At 37.3% G+C, this 26,407-nt stretch overlaps 1 protein-coding gene across 1 annotated transcript in view; it reads right to left on the bottom strand.

Moving 5' to 3' along the window:
• The window catches only part of Tex15 (testis expressed 15, meiosis and synapsis associated), a 50,014-nt gene that overhangs the window by 6,771 nt on the left and 16,836 nt on the right, over positions 1-26,407 (bottom strand). Inside the window, exons 4-7 of the mRNA XM_036166749.1 lie at positions 19,414-19,651; positions 15,799-15,945; positions 14,113-14,275; positions 1,574-8,607 (exon numbers count right to left, since the gene is read on the bottom strand). Coding sequence (XP_036022642.1) covers positions 1,574-8,607; positions 14,113-14,275; positions 15,799-15,945; positions 19,414-19,651 — 7,582 coding nt within the window. The remainder of the gene's footprint in view (positions 1-1,573; positions 8,608-14,112; positions 14,276-15,798; positions 15,946-19,413; positions 19,652-26,407) is intronic.

Here is a 26,407-nt window from a genome sequence, read left to right as displayed (position 1 = left end):
TTTTTTTGGTTTTGAGACAGGGTTTCTCTGTGTAGCTTTGCGCCTTTCCTGGAACTCGCTTTGTAGACCAGGCTGGCCTCAAACCCACAGAGATCCGCCTGCCTCTGCCTCCCAAGTGCTGGGATTAAAGGCATGCACCACCACCACCTGGCCCAAATTCTTTTTTTGGAGTTTTTATTTTTATGTGTACAAGTGTTTTTGCCTTCATGTATGTCTGTGCACCACAGATGTGCAACTATCCATCTGTTTTCTAAGGAGTTCTCTGTCAAATACAAGAGGAGTGCTCCTCATCTCCAGGCCCCAAAGCCTTCGAAATCTAGTAGCTTGAGCTATGGCACAACACTCTGTTAGGTTCACATCAGGAACCTTTACTGCAAGCAAAGATTCAAATTACTACAAAATTACCTTTGGGTGTTATACATGACACATAAAATAAATTTCATGTTTAGACTTTGGTTCCGTTACCAGGCTATCTGACTATACATATGTAAATATAACCAAATCTGGAAAATGCCAAAACCTGAAACACTTTCGGGTTAGCACCATCAGCCAGCCTACATGTTCCATTCTTATGCTACGAAACAGCACCCTTTTCTAATCTTGGCTGACTTACCACTTCTAACTGTACTCAGAATTCATTACCTTTTAAATCACCAACGAAACCAAACCAAACCCGAAAAAACCAACACATTTCATGTGACATTACACTTTACTATGTAAGGATCAAGTTCAAATTCCTTCTGGAACAACTACCCCAGCCTGTCTCCCTTTGCGTGTGCATGAATAACAACCTCCCTTAACCCTGCTCTCATTCTTCTTGGCCACCACTTTAAACTGGCTGGAAGCACAGTTCTATAGATATAGCATATGCTTAGCACATGCAGAGTCTAGGTTCAAACCTCAATATTATAAAGATAAATGTTTGGCCTCCTTATCTTTAAATAAGTCAACCACAGAGCATATATCCTATGGTTTTTGTGACGTTTTTATTTTTTTAATATATTGTATAAATGCTGAGAAAAATGTATTCATATGAGTTTTCTAATGCTTTGACAATCACATATTAAAAAGTATCTGCCGAGTGGTTATATAGCACATGCCTTTAATCCCAGCACTCAGGAGGCAGAGACAGAGAACTCTCTTTAAGTTTGAGGCCAGCCTTATCTACAGAGTGGGTTTCAGGACATCCAGGGCTGTTACACAGAGAAACTTTGTCTCAAAAAACCAATTCTACACTATTCTTCTGACAGGTTAAATAGGTAGGTTTCTTCAGCTAGTTATTAATACTCACAACATTGGCTTAAGAAACCAATCAATAAGTAACTGGTATAACTCACATTCCCAATAATGAACTTGCCCTCTTATTAGTTATTAGAATTTATTCTTTCATGAAATACTTTCTAAATGACAAAACTGTTCCAAAGTTACGTATCTGCAAGGTATCTCAATTATATAATTCTGTAGAGAATATGAATCATTTAACCTCAACTTCTGTACTTTTTAAGCTACTTTTCTGCTTAGAGTAAACTTGTTTTCAAGAATATTTTTAAGTTTGATGTGAAAACATTTGTACCTTTTGCTTTTTACAAATGGAAACAGCATCAGTATTTCCTTTTCCCTCAGAGACTTCACATTTGTCCACAGTCACAGGTCGTTTTTGAGAGGAACTTGAAAAGCTTTTTATTGTGCTCTCTGCAGCTGAGGGTATTTGTCCTGTCTCTTCAGGTGCTGTAATGGGAGTACCCATCTTTTCTTTTCTCTTTAGTTGCAAAGTGTTTCTTCTGTTACGCAGCATTTGGAAAAAGAGGAGATGAGTGGACAACTTGGTACCTTTAGCACTTATCATCTTCATATGTTCAATTGTCTTTAGAACTTTCATAATATGGACCATTTTTCCAAAATCTTTCTGAGGGACAGACATTATATTTTTGAGTAATGTGAAAAGCTGGTTGTAGTTATGTTCTAATTCTGCCACAGTGTTTCCATAATTTACAGATGCGATATGTGGTGCCAAGTCAATATACGTGGGAATTGAATACTTAGAAGCATTTAGAAGCCTTTTAATTCCCGAAAGTTCCTTAAGTTCTCTAGAGAATAAACGCTGAGCATAGGAACAATTAACAGCTTCACTGTAGTCACAGATAACACCTAGCTCTTTCTTAAGGTGAGAAATCATGGTCTCTATCACTTTCCAAAGGCAATCTGTTTGGTTGTCATCAGCTGAAAAGGAAGCCATTTCTTTTTGGCAGCCAACAAGTTCAGGAAGAAGAGACCAATCAAACCAGAGCATACCTCGAAACCTCTGATTGTGTAGTTTCTTTGCTATTGAATTTTTAAGAAAGTGAATGGTTTCTGAGAGCATGGCAGCTTCAATGTAAATCTCAATAGCTTCAGGCTTTAAAATCACAGCCCCAAGGTTGTGGTTTAGCATATCTAAAACATTTTCTTCAGTGATAAAAATATTATCTATTTTATCTTCTTGTAGCATCTGGAAGTGTTTTTTTAAAATTTCTAAGTGAACTGTACATTTGAGAGTGAGATCCTGTAACTTTTCTAGGTCTGCAGATTCAGCTTGATCCAGTATCTCACTAATACAACCAATATTTGGGTATGAAAGCCACGCTTTGTTCAGCTTACAGTCTGGAATGCTAACTAGAGCTGACTGTTTGGAAGCAATCATGCCATCTTCTTCAAGCCCATTACTTGGAGTTAATTCATTGTTTAAATCCTTAGACAAGACATCATAGATCTTCTTCCACTTAGAAAAAGCACATTCATACATCTTCTCTATTTCTCGGTTCTTTTCAGAATAATTTTTGGGGAAAGAGTGGCTTTTCCCTTTCCATACAAGACTTTTTGCAGCATCAAAATATATATGTTCCAGACCATAAAGACAGATTTTGATACTTATTTCTTCACTGCTCTTGATAAAACTAACCTTTGAAGAGACCACTTCTAAAATAATCCACAAATGGTCTTCTTTCCCTGGATAAGAATGAACTTTAGGAGAGCTCCCATGTATACTGATCAGCTTCAGAACACTTTTTCTTAAGGCTTCCAAGTCTTCTAAACTATCTCCAAAGTTAACTCCAGAAGCAAATGGAACAGAAAGACAAAAGTCAAAGCAATCAGAATAGTGGTTCATTATGGCTTCACATTCATTTATTTGCCGTTTGTATTTTAAGAATGCATAGTATGAATTATTTCCTTGTTTTGTTTGTGTTAAGGATTCAACTAACTGATGATGATAACTTTGTAACTCACAGAATGCATTATATTTTAATCGTCCTTGAAAAGCAGGATAGAAATTGGACTGCAGCTGATATCCACGTGGCCTGGGAAACAGCTCACTGTACAAGGTCTCATCGTACCACAGCAAACTTCGGAATGTTGGTTCACCTTCTAAAAACCTTCTTTTGTTTTCAATGAACTGGATAGTTTCCATTGCCATTTGAAGTTCTACCCAAGTATCAACAGCACATGGTTTTAATTTTAGTCTACAATTATTCCACAAGTTCTGTTCTACCAACAGCTTTCTTGAAATCAGGATTTGGTTAAGTGAACATTCTTGCTTTCTTTCAAAAGCTTCAACAAATACAGGGAGAATATTTTCACAAACTTTAGTCTCTTTTTCTAAAATCTGTGAAGACGCTGCTTTATCTGCTCTCTGTAAAATCTGAGACAGTTCTGTCATATGGGATGAGTAATTAGCTAAGCGACATTCTTCTTGTAATTCCTGCATGTGTGACAGAGGCTTCTTTGGAGGAGCAGTTACTTCAGAGTTCTCATGGACAACAGGCCTATGACTGGTTTCTGCAGTGGTTGGTTTGGAGGGACAGTCAGCTTGAGAGTAGTTACTAAGTTGCTTAATTTGCCTTGCTTTCTGTTTTTTACTAAGTTGACTAAGAATGTTTTTCAAGGTAATTGTCTCTAGAGTAGAATTTTTAATGCCTAGACGAGAACCAGTCAAGTTGTTTTTATTTATTTTCTTGGGTAAGTAGAAGGATTCTTCTTTTAGGATCTTACTCTGATGTTTATACCCAATAATTACAGTTGATTCTTCAGTAATCATTTTTTGGTAAACTGCCTGCTCAATTTTTCTCATTTTTTCTTCCTCAATGTATTTTGCAACATATGTTTTGGAAGGACCATTTACATTCCCTTTTAAGAGCAGAGAACTATCACTGGAAGGTAGTTCTTTTATATTTCTCTTACGACTTTCTTCAGTTACTGGTGTTAGATCCAATTCAGACTGCTTAGTAATATTCACCTCATTCTCCTTTATATGAAAGAGTTCATTCCCCCCCACAGGAGATTCTTCCTCACCAGCTGTTACTAGAATTGGTGACAATGGAGGAATAGTGTACCCTCTGTTTGCTATAGTTCCTGTAGGAATGTGTGGTGTGATCTCTGTAAGAACTGTACACTTTCCTACAGGAAAAATTGTTTCCCCATTTCTAGTACCATCACATACAAGGTTATCTTGTTCAGAGATACCAACATTTAAAAAGTGCTTTTTGTTTGAGTCTAAAACTGAAACAAGTATGTCAGTGTTAGCTTTAAAAGTTACATCATAACTTTTGTCTCGACTATGACTTATGTTTTCTTTTATGAAACTTATAGACACTGAATTACTTTCACATACCACTGTTTTCTCTTCAGAATTATTTTCTCGTGTTATATCCTTAATATTACATGTTGAATGGTTTTCAAGCTTTGCAGAGTCACTATTAGATAACCATGTATCAGTCTGATACTCTTTTTCTGTTAGTGTTTCATCTGGGTAAAGCATATATCCACTGCTTTCAGAAAAATGCTCAAGTTCAGAAGAGCTTGCATTTCTCCCAATGCTATTAGTGTGTTCTCGTTGATTTATACTCTGGGATGTATAGGCTAGGGGTAACTGTGATTCATGAAGTTGTTCTTCATCACAAAATTCTCTCACATGGAAAGTGGTAAGACTACTGGAGACATGGCCAGACATAATTTCGCTGGAAAGGCACTCTGCAATTCTCTCTCTGTCTGTTCTATAAGATCTGTGCTTTGATACCGGGGCCAATGATTCATCAAAATCAAATCTTAATAATCTTTTCTCTTCCTGTTTGTCATATCTTCTTTTGGATAAAAAATGCCTAGTAGAGTATCTTCTTTCAGACATCCAACTATCACCTTGAAGATCACAACTTTCCCAGAAATTATTGCATATTATTGCATATGCTTTTGGTAATGGGCCCTTTCCCTTTTTCCCCACTTTAGATATAAGCTGCAAAGATGTATGAACTCTTCTATGAGCTTTTTTTAAGTGAAGAACAGCTTTGTCCAGTTTTCTGGACAGATGTTTACTTTTACATAAAGATGCTTCATTATTTAGAATATTCAGTACACTCCTAATGTGCCTTTCTGACTGTGAAAATGTTTTAATTCGTCCTTGAGATAGGGAAGTAAAACGTTCAAAGGAGTCATGACTTGTTGGCTTCCTCTTCTTCTCCTCATGTGTTTCATGCTGCCTGAAATCTTTCCGGGATATATTCTGACCCCTAGAAGATGCATGTAGGCTTCTTTTGTTACTTCTTGGTTCCATGTCCTTTTTATTTCTAGTGTCACTGAAGTCAGGTTTTGATTTTGTTGGACATTTACTCTTATCATTGATTACTGTGACATTAGACGGCAGAGTAGACAAAGAATCACTGTCTGGTTTTCCATATATGTGACTCACATGTGTATTATGACTCGAATTGGAAGAATGGGAAATTCCAGATTTGCCCACATGTCCTGATTCTTGCACTGAATTACCAAATTTATTTTCACATGAAAAACCTGAATTTTCTCCATAAGGTTGGGAATAAATGTCAAATCCAAACACCTTCTCCTTATTTGCTTCTGATTCTGTGGGTTCAGTTACATGTTTGTAAAAATTATCTTTCAACTCTAAAGAATCATCAGTGGGTCTGACTCTTAGACTAATTAAATTTGTAATTGTAACTTGTAGATCTGGAAGAAAAATTGGGTTGTGGAGCTCTCTTTTGTCTTTTTGTGAAGAAAAAGACATACAATTACAGTCTGTGGAATGATGTGGATCAGTATCTTCCCTTCTTGCAAAACTTGAGGTTTCCATCTCTTCATTACTGTTTCCAAATAGGCCTTCCCAATCAATCCGGGACTTCAGGGTCTCATATAACTCAAATTCTTCACAAAGAACATTTCCATGGCTATGTATATTTTGTTGCAACACAGAAGCATCATTACATTCTTCAAGTTCTACTTCAATTTCACTACCCAATTCACAAGTTTGAAGAACCGAATCCTCAGTTATTAACTGATGTAAGTCTTGTAATTTATCTTTATCAGTATCAATTTCATCAGAAATGCCATGTTTTACTAAACCTAAATCTGAAATCTCAGAGGAGCAAGTTTTCTTTAGCTGGTGTTTTTGTTGATCCTCACAATCTGTGCTTAACGTAAGAACAGTAGTACCAACTACTTGTTTTGTAGCATTTGAAGCTACACACACTGAAGAACCTTCTGTTTCTGGAAATGTGGACACCAAGTGTTCCACACTTCTTCCATCATTTGGTGCATGTTTTTGTTTTATGGCAGCCATACTGTCTTCACTATCTGATGATGTAGTTTTTGCTGGTCTACCTTTCTTTCCCCAAACTGCCTTAAATGTGGAACCTTCTTCAGAATTCAGAACTTCTCCTTTGGTGTTACTCTCAATTTCCTTCATTTCAACTATATTCTCACTCTCATTTATGTTACCTGTATTGTACTCTGGAGATGAAGCAGCACTATCTTTCTCTTTAGCCTCAATTGGATTTCCATCATCTCTTTGTTCATGCAAATTAATTTTCAAATTCAGATCAGAGCTCAACTCTGCATCAGAAGACAGGCTGTCGTCCTGCACATCATCTTTAATATGAGAACTTCCTCTGCAATCTTTTTGAAGGTTACACTCTGACACCACCTCATTTTCATTTTCCCTCTGGATGTACATATATTCTCCAACTATGTTGCAACCTGAACTGTCAAGAGATATGTCAATGGCAGAAGATGAAATAACTCTATCAATGAGTTGATCTCTGGCCAGGGGATCATCTTTGGCTTCCTGGAAAGCATCAGTCATAATGTTAATAAAGTTCTGATTATTTTGTACTGCTTTCAATTCTATTAGCCCTTGAGCCATGGCAAAATTTGTATGAATATTATCTCTGTGCTCCAAAGAGTAGTGAGGGTTCTTTTGTGAAAGGCACCTCATATTCGGAGTAAGACTATACTCTAATTTCAATGCTGCATGATCTTGTTCATTTTTATCCTTTGTGGTAGATATAGGAGATGTGGACATTTGTAACTTATGAGTAACTGGTATTTTTTCACAATTTCCCCTAAAAGGATTAAGATTTTCATCTTCGTGTTCCTGGTGCAGTGTAATGCAATTATCAATTGGGCTTTTAGTTTCATTAGTAAAATAATTAACAGTTTTGTTCCACCAAGTTTGGTTCACAACATGTTTAGAATTGTCCTCTGGGCTGATGAAGGTTCTTATCATTCCAGTATTTTGCACATATTCATCTAGGCTTCCTTTTTTCTGGACTGGGAAGAGTGCAGACATCTGGTGACCAACCTTATATGTATCGTTTAAATCAGAAGACCACAATGCCTTAGAGATGTGACTCGGAGAGTCTTTACTATAAGTATTTTTTCCTGATTCACAGGATTTCTGTGGCTCATTGCTTTGCTCAGTTAAAACTGGGATGTTGCTTCCCTTTTGGGCTCTCTGGGCCTTTTCTTCATTGTATTTTTGTTTCCCAACATCTGAAAATGCATTTGGTAAATAATAAGGGAAGGAAAAACTGTTTTGTTCTTTACATTGTTCTGTAGTAGCAATTTTACTAGATGCTGTACAGTCACAGTCCTTTGAGGCCATATTGTGAACCTGACAGTGTGAACTTTCAGAAGAGAATCTGAAGCAAGTAGCATCTGCACAATTAGTAACAGCATTATCAGCAGGGGTAGTTTCAGGTGAAGAGACGGAACTAGCTGGCATACATGTCAGCTTTATTTCTGAATTACCATGACCCACACTCTGATCAAATGGCAAAACATCACTTAACCCTGCAGAATTATTTTGTTTTCTCATGCTTTGTTCTCTCTTTATCAGTCTTGGGTCCTTAATAAGTTTTGAAGTAATAACTGTACTTGAGCCAATACTGCTCGGAGAGGGGAGAACAGCAGAAATACTATTTAAAATACTTCTAAGGTATGTCACACTGAACAGGTCACCATTACCACTTGCTGTGTTAGCAGTGGGCATGAAAGAAAGATCTGAACTGTGTGTGTGTACTTGAGAAGCATCTCTAACTTCTGATGAATTATCTATCTGTCCATTGTATCCTTCAAACATAGAACTGTTTCCATTTTGCACATTTCCATAAGAACTAGAAGCATCTGAGTTGGAAGGACCCATCTCGGAATTTAGTGCTTTGCACGGACAATTTTCCTGAACAAACGAATCGACAGGTTTCCTGAAGTGCTCAAAGATGACTGTAGCATCTTTTCCTTTTCCAATTCTTTTGGCAATTGTACAGTTACTCAGAGAACATGCTCTTTCTGTGGAAACATAAATACAAAAATATGTCATGAGTAATTTTAACTGAGAGTTCTTTTAATAGCCCAATGGAGATTATCTGTTCTTAGCACAAAAAGCAGAGAGATAAGAAAATAAGTAATAAATCAATAAGGAATAAAATGTTGCAATGTAAAATATAATCATAGTCTAAGCAACTTAACCTAAAAAAATTTCTATTTGATAAGAAGTGAATTTTGATAAATAAAAATTGTAAATATTACAACAGAAAGCTGGAGAGAACAGTGAGATAGCTCGTTGGGTAAAAATGATTGCTATCATGATTGATGACCTGAATTTGGTCCCTGGGACGAGACCAGAGAAGGAGAAGGAGAAAACTTAGTCCTATATGTTGTTCATGATCTTCATATACAAGCCTGGCACACATGTGAGTGCATTAACTGTGGGAGCCCATTTTCAGGTTCCTTGTGACTTTACTCAGCAGGTCTGCATAGACAGGATGATTGGACCATGGGCCTGAGTGCAGGTGTCTGAGATGGTCTGCACTTGGCTGTGCTGAGGAAAGGGCTTTTGCTCCCCCTCCCTTGGCGTTTCTATAAATGCCTTAGCGCAGAGACAGTCAGGGCCTGTTGGAATAAGTTCCAGGCTATCCTGTATTTTCTATCTGTTTATCTCCACAATCTAAATCCTTCTATCTACTATTTCCTTCTGCTCACACTCAAGATAACTCTGGAGAGTTGTGGGGTTGGTGGGTAACCACCCCGTAGTTAACAAACAAAAATAAATATATAATAAAAAAAGAGATGGCCAGTGATATAGCTCAGCTGGTAAATGTGCTACCAAGAAGCTCTGAGTTCAAGTTCCAACACTGCATAAAACCAGGTGCGAGGGTACACACTTGTAATTCTAGCATCTGGGAGACAGAGGCAAGAAGCAAGAAGTTAAAGGTCATGCATCCTTAGCTACTGAGTGTAGGACTAGCCTCAACTACCCTGTTGTAAAAATATATATATATGGAGAAAACATTAAATAGGAAAACATTTCTTTCTTTTATTCTTTTTGTTTGGTTTTTCGAGACAGGGTTTCTCTGTGTAGCTTTGTGCCTTTCCTGGAACTCACTTGGTAGACCAGGCTGGCCTCGAACTCAGAGATCCACCTGGCTCTGCCTCCAGTGTGCTGGGATTAAAGGCGTGCACCACCACTGCCCAGCAGAAAAACATTTCTTTTACAGATTATTCCTTATACTAACTTTCAATATTTCATGGCAGCATCTATATGTATACTAGAGGAAAAATGGTCTCTACCTGTTATCACCTTACTTCTTTTCCTTTTACCGTGAGAAAAGGAAAAAGGCAGCAAATGACAATGAGGTATAAAGTAGGGAGGCAGAAGAGATGGCTCAGGGGGTGGTGTTTGCCACCAAGCCTGACGTTCAACCCCAGGAGCAGCTGTGGAAGAACGACCTCTTGAAACTTCTCCTCTGGCTTTCAGGTGTGAGCCATGCACGCCAACACACACATAAATAAAATGTAAAAAACTTTAAAGCAGGGAGAAAAAGTACTATAAACTCAATCTGTAGACATAGTATAGTAAGTATTCTTGGAAGTAACACAGACTGAACATCCTTTATCTAAACACTTGGGATTAAAAACGTTTACATAACAACAAGACCTTATCAAAACAAAACAAAACGTTGAGGAAAAGGCCCTAATCAGTAGACTCAAATTACTTACTACTGATCCTAAAGAAGTAAAACAACTCATAGAGAACTGTATATTAATGTATTATGTGAGGAAAACGAAATGAACAAGTTCCTACATAAAAATGTACAGGAAGGTTTATTCATTTTGTGTTTAATTTCTAGTGATTTTCACTCCCACATTTACCTCCCTCATCCCCTCTCCATCCATCAGGCAACTGTCCTTGGATAGAGGGTATATCAGATATTAAATTGCTAAAAAGAGACGTTACACTTGATCTTAGCCAAAGCTTAAGAATTGTGATCATTTTTATCTTGAGAAATTTTCACTTGACTCCAAATATAAAGCTATAAAGTAGGTATACAAATCACTTACCAATAATAAAGAATAAGCTTGCTTTTAAACAGTTCTTTGACATAAATATAATTTTGCCATATATTAAATTTAAATAAAAGCAAATTTGTATACAAATGAGATGGATATGCTTACTTTTACATGTAAATTAAATGATAGCTAATTGGTACTCTAAGAAAGTATTTCCAGTTAAGAGTTAATTGAAGGTTAATTTTATAGTCATCAATTGTGAGAAAGTTCTTTTCCATAAATATGTAGAACAAAATGGGGACTATGTTGATAGTCACTTCTGAAATTGTTTTAATTACAAGTTCAATTCATTTATAGAGGTCAGTATCTCCAAGAGCAATTTTTAAAATCATACATTCTAGCATAACAGATCCAGAGCTATACTAATTTGATACATGCTGAGGAATGATAGCAGAAAAACTGTGAAAACCTTTTTTCTGTAACTGAGCCATTATGTTTTGGAATCTCAGCCAAAGTCTCAGGCAGCATGTTCTGGTACCGAATGGTGCATGGTATGTGCAGTGCAAAGGCACATGTGTGTGAACTAAGGCAGCAGGAAGTCACACGCCACACCACAGGTAAGCACTGTCAGACAGACCTGCACTCACAGGTTTGATTCTGAGTTAACTCTTGGCCACCATATGCTCATCGATTTTCTACCGTTGCCAATTCTTTCCTGACTCTCACATCTGACAACATGACATAGTTTAGGAAGCTGTGATGTAAGTGAAAAACACTAATTCATACACTACTTAACTCAGACTTGATGGCTTCACGAGTGTCAATTTTCACGAGGTTGAAAATTAGTAGCAATTCTGCACAAACTTAAAGAAGAAATAGAACGCTTCAACTCATCCCAGGAGATCATACTATCCTTATACTAAAGCCACACAAAAACATCTCAAGGAAGCGTCAGACAGCTCTTATGAATACAAAGAAAAAATTCTTCAACAAAATTGTAAGAAGCAGAGTAGAACACAAGATATGTGTCAGGACCAAATGATTATTCACATGTTCATTTCAAGAGATAAAAAGCATTTGACAAAATCTAAATTTTATTAATCTTGGAACATCTACAAAAATGTCACAATTGATATCAGACTTACTGATCTTTCCCCTTAAATTGTAAGAGCAAGATGGGAAGCAGATTCAAAAAATTCCCAGAAGCTCATAGTCCCACAGTGGTGATAGGAGACACTGTCTCAAAAAGGTGGAAGGCTAAGACTAACACTTATGGTTATCCTCTGACCTCCCTGTGCCAACCATGGCATGGATGTACACATAGGTACATACGTACATACACATGTGTATACACACACACACACACACACACACACACACACACACACACACCATTCTATAACAAGAGTGAAGTTACTGAAAATGAAGTGAGAGAAGGCTAAGTAGTTGGGAGCACTGGGTACTCTTCCAGAGGACTTAGGTTCAATTCCCAGCACCCACATGGCAGCTCAAAACTCTCCAGTTCCAGGGAATCTAGCACCCTCACACAGACACACATGCAGGCAAAACACCAGTGCACATAAAATAAAAACAAACAATTAAAAAAGGAAAGTGAAGCGGTTTTTTATAGAAAGACACTTAAAATTTTATAGAAAAAAATCACAAAATTAAAATGTTGAAAAGAAATGAAATGTTAACAGACTAGAAATTTTAAGTCTTTTTTTCCTTTTACAAATTAATGTGTAGAACCAATTAAACACAACCAAAACTCTAAGAGACATGTACTGTGGTAGATATTGATAGGATAACTCAAACATGAGCACAAGGCACTGGGCAGCTTCTAGAGTACCTGCTGCTGACTGATGTCCTACAGGGGTGTTACTGCAGACCAGTGAGCAAGGTGATTTTCTCATAAACTGGATGTGCCAATGGAAAACAAAGTGGTTGATATTTCCAGGAAGGGGAAGACCAAAATGGTGAAACAAAGCTAGGAAGTTTTAAATTTTTCTCCTTTTCTTGAGATAGGTGTCTCACTATTGGCCCTGGCTGGCCTGGAACTCAGAGATCTGTGTGCCTCTGCTCCTGAATGCTAGGATTAAAAGTGTGTACTACCATGCCTGGTCCTATCAACTTTTTAAAAATGTTCATAAATAAGACAGACTTAACATCAATTATCTTAATATAACAATGTATCTCATATCAGGAAGTTCATATAAGGCGTGATGAGAGGATAGAATAAGAGGGGTCACTGTGTATTCCAGGCCACCTTGATATGACAAAGAGCTCCAGACTTGTTTGGGTTGCAGAATGAGACTGTGACTCAAGAAAACACATGACATGTTTCTGTCCACAGATTAAAAAATCCAAGACAAAAATCACAAAGTCAGAGAAAATAGTTCAAATCAATACAAAAAGCCCACCTCAATTTAAAAGTGTTTATAAAAGATTAGACCATAAATTTCAGAGAAGTGGCTTGGGGCTAGGGAGATGGGTCAATGATTAGGAGTGCTCAGTCTTCAACCATATGCACCTGTGTTGAATCTCTAGCACCCACAAATGGTTGTGCACTCCTTTAAGCCCAGTATTAGGGTGCAGTGACAGGCAATCCCAAGAGGGATTATCAGCACAGCTGGTAAGACAAACTTTCAGTTCAGTGAGATCCTGTGCTGGGACAATTAGAAAAAACTAATACACAAAAAGACACTGGTCATCCTGCTCTGACTCACTATGCATAATGCGGGGGTACTGGCACACTCACAGCCATATATAACACATATGTTATATAATAGTATATGTATTTATCTCATATATTCACACATAAAGTGAGAATTCAACTGGCCGATTAATTTACCATGAGACCCTAATCTTGTTAGCATCTGGACAAAAGCCAAAATCAGAAGCAATCTACTATAGCAACACAAAACATGAGAAAGTCTAATACCAGCAAAGTTGAAAAGATTCTTTAGTATCACTAAAAATTAGGAACAAATTAAAATCATAATGATCTAACATATAATAATCATTAGACTAGTTAAAAATGACACTTTTAGAAATTTATGTATCGCCAAGATATAGAATGATTATATAACCCCGTGCACCTGATACAACCACTTTAGAAAAATCACATGACATCACCTGTAGTTTAAGCTATACATTCTTAGTGTGAATACATTCTCCAAGTAAAGCTAGCACAATAGCACCAAGACCCGCACATAAACAGCAATGTGGAGTGAGAAGTTGTAAGGTACCTAAACTTTTCCAATACAATGGTGTAGTCACCAATGCAATACTCTCCATCCATCCATAAAAATGAAAGGTTGTAACAGCTATCAATACAGAAAAATTACATGAACCTATACTAAGTCAAAGAGGTAAAAACATGTAATATGATCCTAGATATATAAAATAGAAGGCAGATAAAACAACTATTTTGGTTAGAGATGCACAATGTATTAGAATATTCAGAATTTAAGACCAACACAGTTGACTAAGACTGTATCTTACCAAGCCTCTTAGGAAATCCTGTGGATGGGAATCTCAGCGATGTTATAAGTTGTCCACTACCTGCCTTTTGACCAATATATTTTACTGTTACTACTGCATATGGAAGACACTGTCTAGGTTTATCTACTGGCCTTGAAAAGAAATCATATTCATAGAAGTACACCTGAAAGACATAAGAACATAAAACTATTGTAAAACTCTGGCCCCAGCTTTGCAGCGGAGTTAAAATTAATCTCAAAAAGGAGTTAGATAAAAGGTAGCAAAAACCCCTGCTATCTCCATAGCTCTGGTAGTCAAAATGCTGCTTTCTGCTTAAATGACCTCAAGCATGCAGAAGTTATTCCTTCTATGTCAAAACCTAAGGCACCAGGGAACTTTCCCACACATGAGCAATAACAGAGGGGACTACATCTTGAAGGATCCTGGCTTCATTACAAACCATTTACTCTTGATTTTGATGATGGGTTCCAGTATGCTTATCCTATGAAATGGCAAATACCTCCTAACAGTCACAAAACTAAAAAAACTTGCAACACAGAACCCAGTTGCTGCCCTGCTCTGAGAAAGTCCAGCTCCATCTCTCTTTAGGGTGCTTGGCTTGCTTGCTAAATAAACTTCTAACTGTCTCTGAATATTACCTTAGAGAAGACAATAACTCTCACATCCCTCTACCATCTTTAACCCTGGTTTTGTTAAAGACGTATACAATTCCTTTGCTTCCTCCCACCATATTTTCACTTGGAAGCTACTAATACTGGTAGAAGCATATTACTGTTCCAAAATAAGTAGTATTTTCTATAAAAATGCTTTGTATATGTCCTGAAACCTATTTCAAGTCCAAAATAATAAATATTAATACTTTTTCCATATGCAAACTTATGCATATACTTCTAATACTTATTTTCACTTATAAAATAAACATATTCAATTATAAATTAAGATCTACAAAGTATTAAAGTATAATAAAAACTGCTCTTTTACTTAATGGTTAATTCATAAAGCCTTCCTTTGATCTCTTCCAAAGTATAAAGAATCAATACTGTTGTTCAAGGTCAATTTTAACTGATACATATTTGGCCATATTTATAGGGTTTAATGTGACTTCTGTTCTGTATGTGTGCGTGCAGTAACATGAACATGTGGAGGCCAGAGGTCAACCTTGGGTATCACTCTTCAGTGCCCCCTATTTCAGACAAGGTCTCTCACAGATGAGAATTTACCAAGCTAGCTGGTTAGTGAGCCCTAGGTACCCTCTTCCTCTGCCTCTCTAGCACTAGGATTACATGCACATAGCACTACATCTATTGTTTTTTTTTGTTTTTTGGTTTTAAAACATGGGTTCTGGGGATTAAATTCAGGTCTTTATACTTGCAAGACAAGCACTTTATTGACTAAGCTATCTCCTCAGGTCTTGATGTAATGTTCTGATATATATCAGAACTGAGTTATTAATCAACTTACCTGAAAGTATTTATCATCTTATCTACCATCACCTGTTTTTTTAATGGCAAAATATTTGAAATTTACTTTCAGAGACTTTGAAATATAAATGATTGTAGTTATGCCGTTGAGAAGCCTTGTTCAAAAGAGAAACTGACAGCTGACTATTAAGTCTATGGCACCTAAAAGAGTTCCTGTACTATGTGTGTCTTTTAAGTCATCAAATGAATGCTCACATTAACATACCACTGAATTGTAGGCTTGTAGCTCAATGGTATCTTTCAGAGAAGGCATATTTCTTGACATGTGGCAATCAAAGTTAGGAGAAGGATCCAGAGAAACCTTGTTTTTATCCATACAAGGTTGAATTTTCTTTACTTTTCCAAAGAGAACCTAAAAAGCAAAAGACAACACCCAAATACTTTTAAACCTTCAAGCTTATAATAGTGATGTATTAATAAAACTGTTAGTCCATGCCCTTGATAAATGTGATGTTTTAACATGGTAATTATATATATCTCTTATTTCCCAAATTAAGCTCTAAGATTAGTTACTTCTAATAAAAGTTTCAGAAAATCTACCTTTAGAAGTGAATTTACTGTGAAAGTATATATAAAAGACTATATGAATACTGAAGCTAGAAATAGAGAACAGTGAGAGAGACCAGGTGATGTAATTGTAGACAGTAAAAGATTATAGATTGTTTTTCTGCTTTGGGTTTTTGAGATAGACTCATTGTAAAGCTCTGGTTAGCCTGAAATATGCTATGTAGACAAGGCTAGCCTCAAACTTGTGATAACTTTCCAGTCTCTACCTTCTAAGTGCTAGAATGATAGGTGTGTATCACCAGCTCCAAAATATGGTGTGTAATTAAAAGCACCATTTCAGCAAATGGAGACAGATAATTCAACAAAAAGAACAACTTAAAAAAATTAAATTCCTCTTAAAATGCATAAACAAAAGTATATTGCATAAGTTAATTGTTTTTTTTTTTTTTTTGCTATTTCAAGACAGGGTTTCTCTGTGTAGCTTTGCGCCTTTCCTGGAACTCACTCTATAGACCCGGCTGGCCTTGAACTCACAGAGATCTGCCTGCCTCTGCCTCCCGAGTGCTGGGATTAAAGGCACGCGCCACCCCCGCCTGGCTACAAGGCAAACATTTAAGTATTAAAAACAGTGTGAAATATCACTGAAGAAATACAAGCAAACAAAACACAAAGTAAAACGTCTTTTCGAAGAACAGTGACCAAGAACTGATAACCAAAACCATGCAGATTTTACTATGTAATTGTGTAAGGCTTCTGCACACTATAAGCCAAGTTAAGTGTAATTATTATTTTTTTTTGCCGGAGCTGAGGGCCGAACCCAGTGGGGCCAGTCACATCACTTCTCAACCTTTCTCAACAATTTAAGAGGGCTTTCTCTAAGTCATTCCTTGAAGCCAGAATTAAAAGAAATGTTGGTAAGAATGTAAAGAACTGGACCCTTTAAGCACTGTTGATAGGAAACTGTGCACAAGGTCTGGGGTCTTAGTGTTTTATCTACCTAGTTTGTTCTACTGTATCATCTCCTCTCCAATCAGCTAATTTTCAATTCCTGAATATTTGCTCAGAATTAGTTTGACCATAAAACTGTTCAAAGTTTTATGCTTGGTCTCAATTGCTTGCCAGTTAAATCATTCCAATGCTGATAGAAAAACAGTATGTAGTGATTCCTAAAAATTAAAATAAATCAGAGTTACCATCTGGTCCAGAAATAGCACTTCTGGGTATATTACAAAAAACTTAAGGACCAGTGAGATGGCCCATCAAGTAAAGGTGCTTGGTGGCAAGTCTAATAGCTTCCATAGGATCCACAAGGTGGAAGGAGGTAACTGATCCTCACAAGTTGTCCTCTGACTATTATAGGTATAATAAACATAATAAAGAAATTTAAGTATAGGATTTTTTGTGTGGGGTAAGTATATATACGCACACCTGATTTTGTGTGTGTGTGTTTGTGTGTGTGTGTGTGTGTGTGTGTGTGCACGTTACAGATGCCTGGTGTCTTCCTCAATCAATACCTTACGTTTAGAGCAGGGTCTCTCACTGAATCTGGAGCTCACTTATTTGGTTAGACTGGCTGTCCAGCAAGCCCAAGGAATCCTCCTGTTATACTCCATTTCCCCAGAGCTTGCATTATGTGTGATATTCCACATCTCTCTTTTACATGCACACTGGGGATCCAAACTCAATTCCTCATACTTACAAACATGTTAATGACTGAGGCGTTCCCCAGCCCCAAAGGGCTTTTAAGAAATATTTGTATATCTGTTATAGAACCACTAGTTTAAATAATCAAGGTGAATAAAATGTAAATATAGTACATATATTTTATAAAAAGAAAAATCTGACAAGAGGGATGAACATGTAGCACGCTCTAAATGATGCGATCAAGTTAGTGACTTCACTCACTTGAGGTGTTCACAGTAGTTAAACTCTACTGTAAGCAGAAGTAGAATGCGGACTTTCGAGGTCTAGAGGGAGCAGGTACGGTATGAACTGTTTAATGTGTGTAGTATTTTGGTTTGAAGATGCAATGAGTTCTAGAGGAAATGGATGGTGATGATTGAACAATATGAATATATTTGGAGCTATTGGATTATATTTAAAAACTGCTAAGAGTACATTTTATTGTATTTTACTGAAATAATAAAATTTTAAAACATATTTATGCATTTATATTATTTTCCAAACACATTTTGGAGAGCCTGAAAGACTCATGGTGTGTGTGTGTGTGTGTGTGTGTGTGTGTGTTTTCACGTGTGCACTAGGGACTGATGCACGCATGCTAGGAAAATACTCTATCCTAAACCATACCACTAACCCCAAATTTTATTACTGACAATTGAGTGCATATCTTTTTAGTTCTTTTTGTTTTGTTTTTGTTTTTTGAGACAGGATTTCTCTACACAGCTCTCACTGTCCTATAACTCACTCTATAAACCAGGCTGGCCTCAAACTCAAGAGATCTGCCTGCCTCTGCCTCCTGAGTCCTGGAATTAAAGGTGGGTCGCTACCACTTTTCTTTTTCCAGTGTTAAGATTCCAATCCAGGAATTCATGCACACCAGACAAGCACTCTACTACTGAACACACCCCTAGAATATTTCTGGTTTTGTGTATTTGTGCTCACATACTATGTGCAATATGAGGAGGCCAGGGGAAGACTTATTCCTTTGAGCTACGGCCTTTCACTGAAACTGGGGCTAGGCTTGTAGCCAGCAAGTCTGACCCTTTTCTCTGTGCTTCCTGCACAGCTCCGGGGTTACAGGTGTGTGTGGTCACATCCAGCATTTCACTTGGGTGCTGGGGATTCAAAGTCAGTTTTGTATGCTTGTGTAGCATGATAACTCCCCACTGGGTGATCTCCTTGATCAGTTTCCTCTTCTTAATCTGTGTGTTTTACAATATCATGTTAATTACCAACTGTGTGTGTATATAAAAGCATGGCACATTTGTTAAAAATAATGGACATTAGTACAATGCTATTACACAGAAATAGCTCAATAAACCTAGCTTATGCTACAATCATATTGTAGCTGGTCAGAGGACATAAACTACTATGATGCTATATAGTATGATAAAAATCAACGTAGGGGCAAGGAATGCAGAGAAAGTGTGTATGGGGAAGACAATGATGGGGAGTGCTGCCTTTTTGTGCCACTGTCAGGTAAAGAGTAAAGAAAGGGAAAATTCCAAAGGACGACAAAGGAAATATTTTGTGGAATTTTATGTAAGATCGTTTAAACTTAAAGCAAACTATGTCCAAGCTGACTTTAATTGCTCCTATATTTAGTATTTGTTTTTATGCTACTACCTACCTTAAAAATCATAATACTTTCTACAGTAGTGCTTCGACTATGAGCGTAGTTCAAGGCAACATCAACATGTCTAAACATATAAACTCCAAGAACAGGATTCCCGAGTATCTTCAGTGGGGATGCTCTGGTACTCGGCCCATTCTGGTAGATTTCTACCATAGCACTCTGAGGAAGTGCTAAGAAGCAGAAATGTTCTTCCAGTTCTCTGCCGTATCTTCCATTCTCACGCATCTCTAACCTAAGTAAAAATAAACGATGTACATAGTTAATCTAGAATTTTCAAAAAGATAAACTATTTCAGCCTATCAAAGAAAGCAGAAGTGCTGACAATAGTCTGAGGTACCAACCTACACTAGGATGGTTAAGTCAGTACCAAAAACTATCTGAAGACCAAGTTCAAGATTACACGCCAGGATTTATGGATAGCTTGAATAAATAACAATTCTGGTAACTCTTTTCATGTAGCCAGTACAAAATCTTAAGCTCTATTACACATGTTTTGTTCTCAAATATCTAACAACTTTTTCTTGTTATAAACATTTAAAAACATTTAAGGTTCAAAATGCACTGAGCTGCCTGATGGTTTAGCCAAAGTAATAGTGATAGGGCTGGAATAATAAAGTATATTTCATTTTACTGGCCTCCACAGTTTATGGCAGTCCAATATTATCTAACCAATCAAGTCCATCAGTGTTCTTTTTACTTCAAAAGCATATATTCATTTGTTGTATCTCTTATATTTTACCAATTAAGTCAATACTGTAAACATTCTTTAATTGTATATTCTATGATGATCTGTGTCTAGTGACCTAAAGTTTTATTTTTCAAATTTTGGGAGGATGTCATGAAGCATACCACATAGGATGGTGTACTTGATACATATACATATATGTATATATTTAATGTATGTGTATATATATGTGTGTGTGTATATATGTGTATATATGCACATGTGCATATGTGTATATGTATGCACATTCTGAATATTCATTCTATAGATTGGCCATTCTCCCATCTCTCTCTTTCTCAGGCCTTCCCGGTCCTACTTAAATTAGGCCTGCTCATAATCTTACAATGACCTTTAAGGGAAGAATCACCTACCTGTCTTTAGATGAAAATCCTGAAATGTTAACCTTAGCAAGGAATGCATGCTGCAAGCTGGAAGGGGACAAGGTCTCTTGTACTAGTCAGTTGTGAAAAACATAAGAATTGGTCTTAAAGACCATTAAAAACTGATAATCCGGTAAATACTCATCTATGTAAGGAAAATACTCTTTGCTGATGAGAAATCTTAGTAGTTCGTATAGAAGATCAATAGTTACAACACTTCCTTAGATCAATGCCCAGCTGAGAACAAGGCTTGATACTGCAGCACTGTGGTGGCTGAGATGAGGGAGAGGTAGGATTCTGCAGCTGGCACAAGCTGATTCATTATGTTTAAGAAGTCTCCACAGTATTAAGTGCCAAGTGACACACCAAGTGCTGCTGCAGAAGCTGCAGCCAGTTACCCCAAAGACCAGCTGAGGTGACTGATGAAGGCAGACCCACAGCAGACACTCACTCACCAGCTTTCTACTGAACGTACAATCTACAACTCTCATAGCTAGTAGAGACAACATCCACCTTCAAAGGACAGCCTCTTTTTTTAGTGGCTAATGTGACTAGTGACATTAAATTAAGGCCAATTCCCATTTTTATCACCTGTGTGAAAATCCTAGCATCCTTAAGAATTACAGAGAATTTATGCCACCACTGCTCTGTAAATGAATTAATGAAGCCTGGACAAGAACACAGCACAATCATTTATTTACAGCATGGTAAGTAATAAAGACAGAACGCAGGCTGTAGAGAAAGGGTTTTTGACAGTGCCACTGCTGACCATGTTGGCCCAAAGTATCACTTTAATCAATCATCTTGTTTGTAAACATTACAATATTATTGCTATTTTGGTTAGCTCTCATGAGTTAGGGTTTCTGTGGCCCAGGTTGGCCTTGAACTCCTGAAACTCCTGCCTCAACCTCCCAAGTACTGGGATTATAGGCATATGTCATACTTGACAACATAGTATCATTTTAAGGTATTTTACTGATTGAAAATTCTGTAACAATAAAAATCTCAAGCTTTACTGATTGAAAAATATGTAACAATAAATTCTCAGCTAACCAAAGTCTTAGAAAGCTTTTTCTGAAGTTTCACAACTGTGGTAATGGGTATGCTTCAGTTTTATCAAATGCTTTCAGAATTTCATTTGAAAACATTTTAGGCCCAAATAGAACTTAAGATTATAAAAATGTTAACAAAAAATATCAGGTTTTAGCTGGGCGGTGGTGGCGCACACCTGTAATCCCAGCACTAGGGAGGCAGAGGCAGGTGGATCTCTGTGAGTTTGAGGCCAACCTGGCCCACAGAGCTAGTCCAGGACAGACTCCAAAGCTATAGAGAAACCCTGTCTCAAAAAAAAAAAAAAAAACCAAAACCAAACAAACAAACAAACAAAAAAAAACCAAAAAAAAAAAACAAAAAACCCCAAAAACAATTAGGTTTTAGAACTATTTCTGGCTCTGTAAATTGTGTAAGAGTTTGGCTTTTTGAAAGTTATTCAAACACTAAGATAATGCCACAATGTCAAACAGCAGCCAGCTCTGCATCTTGTGAAATGGGAAATAAAATTCCGTTTAAGTGCTATCAGGAGAGAAGAGTTAACTTAGAGAACAAAGGGCATTCCACCAGGAAGGTCCCAAGGTGTTTAGAAGACGACAAAGGAAAGGGGTATGTTGTGTGGGTCAGTGTCCTCAGGACCAGAAAGATGGTGTACGGCAGCTGCTGAGCACTGACACTAGTCAAGAGAGCTATGGGGGGGGGGATGATATACTGGCCACTCTGGAATCTTTTTCTAATTAAAATATTTTCATATATATTTTATTATATTCTTCCCCCTCTCTCAAATCCTCCCAATCTCTCCCTAACTTCATATTCTCTCTCCCTCTAAGATAAATGAGTACAGACAATATACCCAATCACATTGCATTGGAGAAAACCTCAATTCCTCTTTCCCAGCAGGTATCAATTTCAAATAGCTCCTTTGTTAGGGATGGTACTTTGTATTGATCTCCCGTCTGTGTTGGGATTGACCCTGTTTTGTGTGGTCTGAATCTGTCCATATCTTGTATATACTGTCACAGTCTCCATGAGTTCATCTGTGTATCAGTCCTGTTGTGTCTGGATGACTATTTCCTAGGAGTCTTCTTACACCACTCCTGGCCTTTACTTTACATTCTCCAACCTCTCAAGGTCAGTGAAGTATGTTTTACTTGATGTTTTTAGTTCTCAATATAGCACTAATGTGGCAAGTTGTTCCTGTCTGAAATTTCTAAAATTCATAAAGCAATTTTCACTATGTCTTTTGGACAGTGCAAGACATTCTGACTTTAATCTCAATGTCTCCTTCAGAGATGCCAGAAGCAGTGAACCTGAATAGACTTTTGTGCGTATAGCAATGTATAATCAGTTAAGCATATGAAGAATGAACACTCACCAAAGGTTCTATTACCAGATTTCATGCTAAAGGCCATATCTATCTTGAGTTTTAAAAAAGTAAGAGACTGGGGAGATGGTTCATTGGGTGAAGTGCTCCTAGGCAAGTATGAGGACCTTATTCCAGATCCCCAGCAGACACCTAAATGCCAGACATGGTGTTCCAAGCCTGTAGGTCATGTTGGGGGGGTAGGGAGATGGTGCACCATGTGGATTTTCTGGCCTGCTTTTCTATTTGAAACAGCATGGTTCAAATAAGAGACTGGCTCAGAAAATAAGAGAGAGAGCAAGACACAAAGATACCTCAATTTGTCCTCCAGTTTCTATACATGCATGCAGACAAACATAGCACACAAAGACACACACTCAAAATTAAAAATATTTAAAAATATTTAGAGTTATAACTTTCTGAAAACTTCTCATATTTTTATGCAGCAATCTTAATGAGAAACAAATGTATCAGAGCCTGATCCTTACACATATTTTAAGCTCTGAACTAAAAGCTCAAAATCAACCTGGCACTCAGGTATTGAAATCTGCAGCACTCCAGCTTGCAGGCTTGACACTATGGCCTTTCTTTTTTCTTCTTTTTACTACTATATTATTAACTACTAAGTAAAAAACAGTAATGGAAGTCTTTTAAGTTAGAAAACTCAATAAAGAAGCTAGTTTGCATAGAGTAACTAATGGCCAGGAGAAACAAAATTAGAATCTTGTCTTTCCAAAGATTGTTTGAAAATCTCTGAAACTAAATATGGGGCAAGTGCTTCCTTCACTCAATGCCTATGTCATAGTTATTTACATCATCCCAAATAGATTCCAAGATAACTTGCAGATAGTAGGTAGACAGCCACTGGTCTGTATATATGATCGCGCTCTCTCTCTCTCTCTCTCTCTCTCTCTCTCTCTCTCTCTCTCTCTCTCTCTCCCCTTCCCTCCCTCCCTCCCTCCCTCCCTCCCTCTCTCCTATATGGTAAATATAGCTTAAATTTACTTTGCAACAAATAATAAATGAACTGTTTAGGTACTTGGTGTGCATAAAGGAGAAAAGGAAAGCATTATATAGCATATGTTTATTAGAAAACAAATGAAATGAGGTTCTTTGGAAAGCTTGACAGGGAACTCAATTGCCATCAAATTGTTAGTGATTAAGTACTTAACCAGCTTTAAGTGTAATACAATATTTCTACTTTAAGCCTTGGGAAATATGCCAAGAAATCTCAGCTGTCTGAAGCAGCACACAGTACCAAGCCCTGTAATTTTTTCCCATTGTTGCTGTGTATGTAGACACATGTTTGCATGTGTGTAGGTATGTATGCACATATATGCATATGGAGGCCCAAAGGTGGTATCAGAAATCATCCTCCATTACTCTTCTACCTTCTTCATTTGCCAGGGTCTCTCAATCAAACCAGAACTCAATGACATGGCTAGGTTTGCTAGCCAGCTTACTTTGGGGATCTCCACCTCACATTGTAGGTTTCTGGGGAACTAAATTCCAATCTTCTCACTTGTACTGCGGCAAGTAGTTTAACTACTGAGGAACCCCCCTACACTGAAATCTGTAAGCCTGCCTATAATTCCAGCCTGGGAAGTGGAGCCGGGGAGATTAGAGGAGGATCCTGCTAGCTTGTTGGCAGAATTCACTAGTAGTAGAATGACATCCTGTCTTCTTTCTCATTATTCAAGGCCCTTCCAGCCTCTAGCAATTACCTATACATTCCCGGGCTTATAATCCATTTTCTTCATCTTCAAGGTCAGCTAAGACTCTCTCACCACCTGTCTTTCCCCAACCCCTTCATCTTCTCTCTCTGACCTATGTTCTTATTCCATTTTTAAATAACTCAAGTAATTAAATCTGATCTACCTAGATAATGGGATATCCCCACATCTCAAGGTCTGTAAACTCAATTACATCAGTTACATCAAAAACATCAATTACAACACTTTGCCAAGGAGGATAATATATGTATTGGGGGTATCTTTGGGAGGGTATTATGAGCTTCTTTAAATATTTTTATTTTCCCATGTATGGGTGTTTTGCCTGTATGTATATATGTGTATACTACATGCATAAATGGAGTCCATGGAAGCCAGAAGAGGGTGTCAGGTTCTGTGGAACTGGACTTATGGACGGTTGTGATCCATCATTTGGGTGCTAGGAATCAATCTGGGTCTCCTAAGATCAGTAAGACTGAGCTGTCTCTCCAACCGCATAAGCTCTTTACTATGGACAGATTCTGAATTTAACCTTTCAACCTTTTCCCTGCACCATCTTAAACATGTCAGGTGCCTCTTATGGTGTGCCAGCAACAATGAGGCCTATATGTCTTTTTGTGTCAATGACCAGGTGACAACATACTTCACCAATCCAGGATTTTCAAGCAAGGCTCATACCGTGCACCTTCACTGAACTATCTTAACTATACTTATTCATCAGTGAAATAATAAGTCTAGGGGAGTGAGGCAACGGGTAAATCAGGTTATGTATGATGATGTAGAATTCTGTTAAGTAGTAAGTACAGTCTATTCATCTAGCTACCCTTTCTCATAAACATTCAACACACTTTCCAATGATCACACGACACAACGCCATTTTCTATTCAGTTCACACAGAGAACTATCCAAAAATTCCATATATTTCCTACATCTCACTCTATATCCATGAAATGTGTAATATGCCTACATTTCAAATAGGTTTGAATATTTATCCACAGAGTCTACATCCATTCAAGACTAAGAATTAAATTATCCACAGTCAAAATACAACTGTGGAAAAAAAAACACTAGAGAACTACAAATACATTTTTTCAAAGTGAAGAATGGTACAGCAATGGCCAGTGTCAACTGAGCCTCACTGTAAAGTATATCCTTCTAAATAACTAGGTCTCTTGCCCTCAGAATTCCAAAGGTTCATAACCATAGCAGGAGAACTTCAGACAATAGTTAAGACTATGGATTTTGGTTTCCTAGTAATAAGTCTCTGAGACTTTTTCATTCTATAAATTGAATATATAATGACCTTTACCTGGATTTTAATTTGGAGCTGCATTTTTCTTGTCTTCTTGCATTAAAAATCTTTCACCATCTGTGTAGAGAACTAGAGGGTGCTGTCATTTGGTTTTATATTTCTGTTATGCTTCCTGGGGAACTTGGGTCTTCATATTTATGGAGAAAGTACACTACCAAATGAGCCATCTCTGTAGCTCCATTAACTTTTTTTTTCCAAGACAGGTTTTCTCTGTGCAATAACCCTGGCTGTCCTGGAACTGAAAAGATATTCCTTGCCTTTGCCTCTTGAGCGCTAGGATTAGAGATGTTTACCACCATGCCTGGCAAAACTCTTTACTGTATAAATTTGAGTTTATTCTTCAGGAAGAAACTATTGAAAAGAATGTCTTTAGGGAATATCAAAGGTGACAGACAGACCTGTGCTTTGTCTCAAACTTAAGTCGTGGCT

This window comes from Onychomys torridus, chromosome 17 (assembly GCF_903995425.1).
Source record: "Onychomys torridus chromosome 17, mOncTor1.1, whole genome shotgun sequence".
Classification (NCBI taxonomy): Eukaryota; Metazoa; Chordata; class Mammalia; order Rodentia; family Cricetidae; genus Onychomys; species Onychomys torridus.
This window is presented reverse-complemented; position numbering and strand designations above follow the sequence as displayed.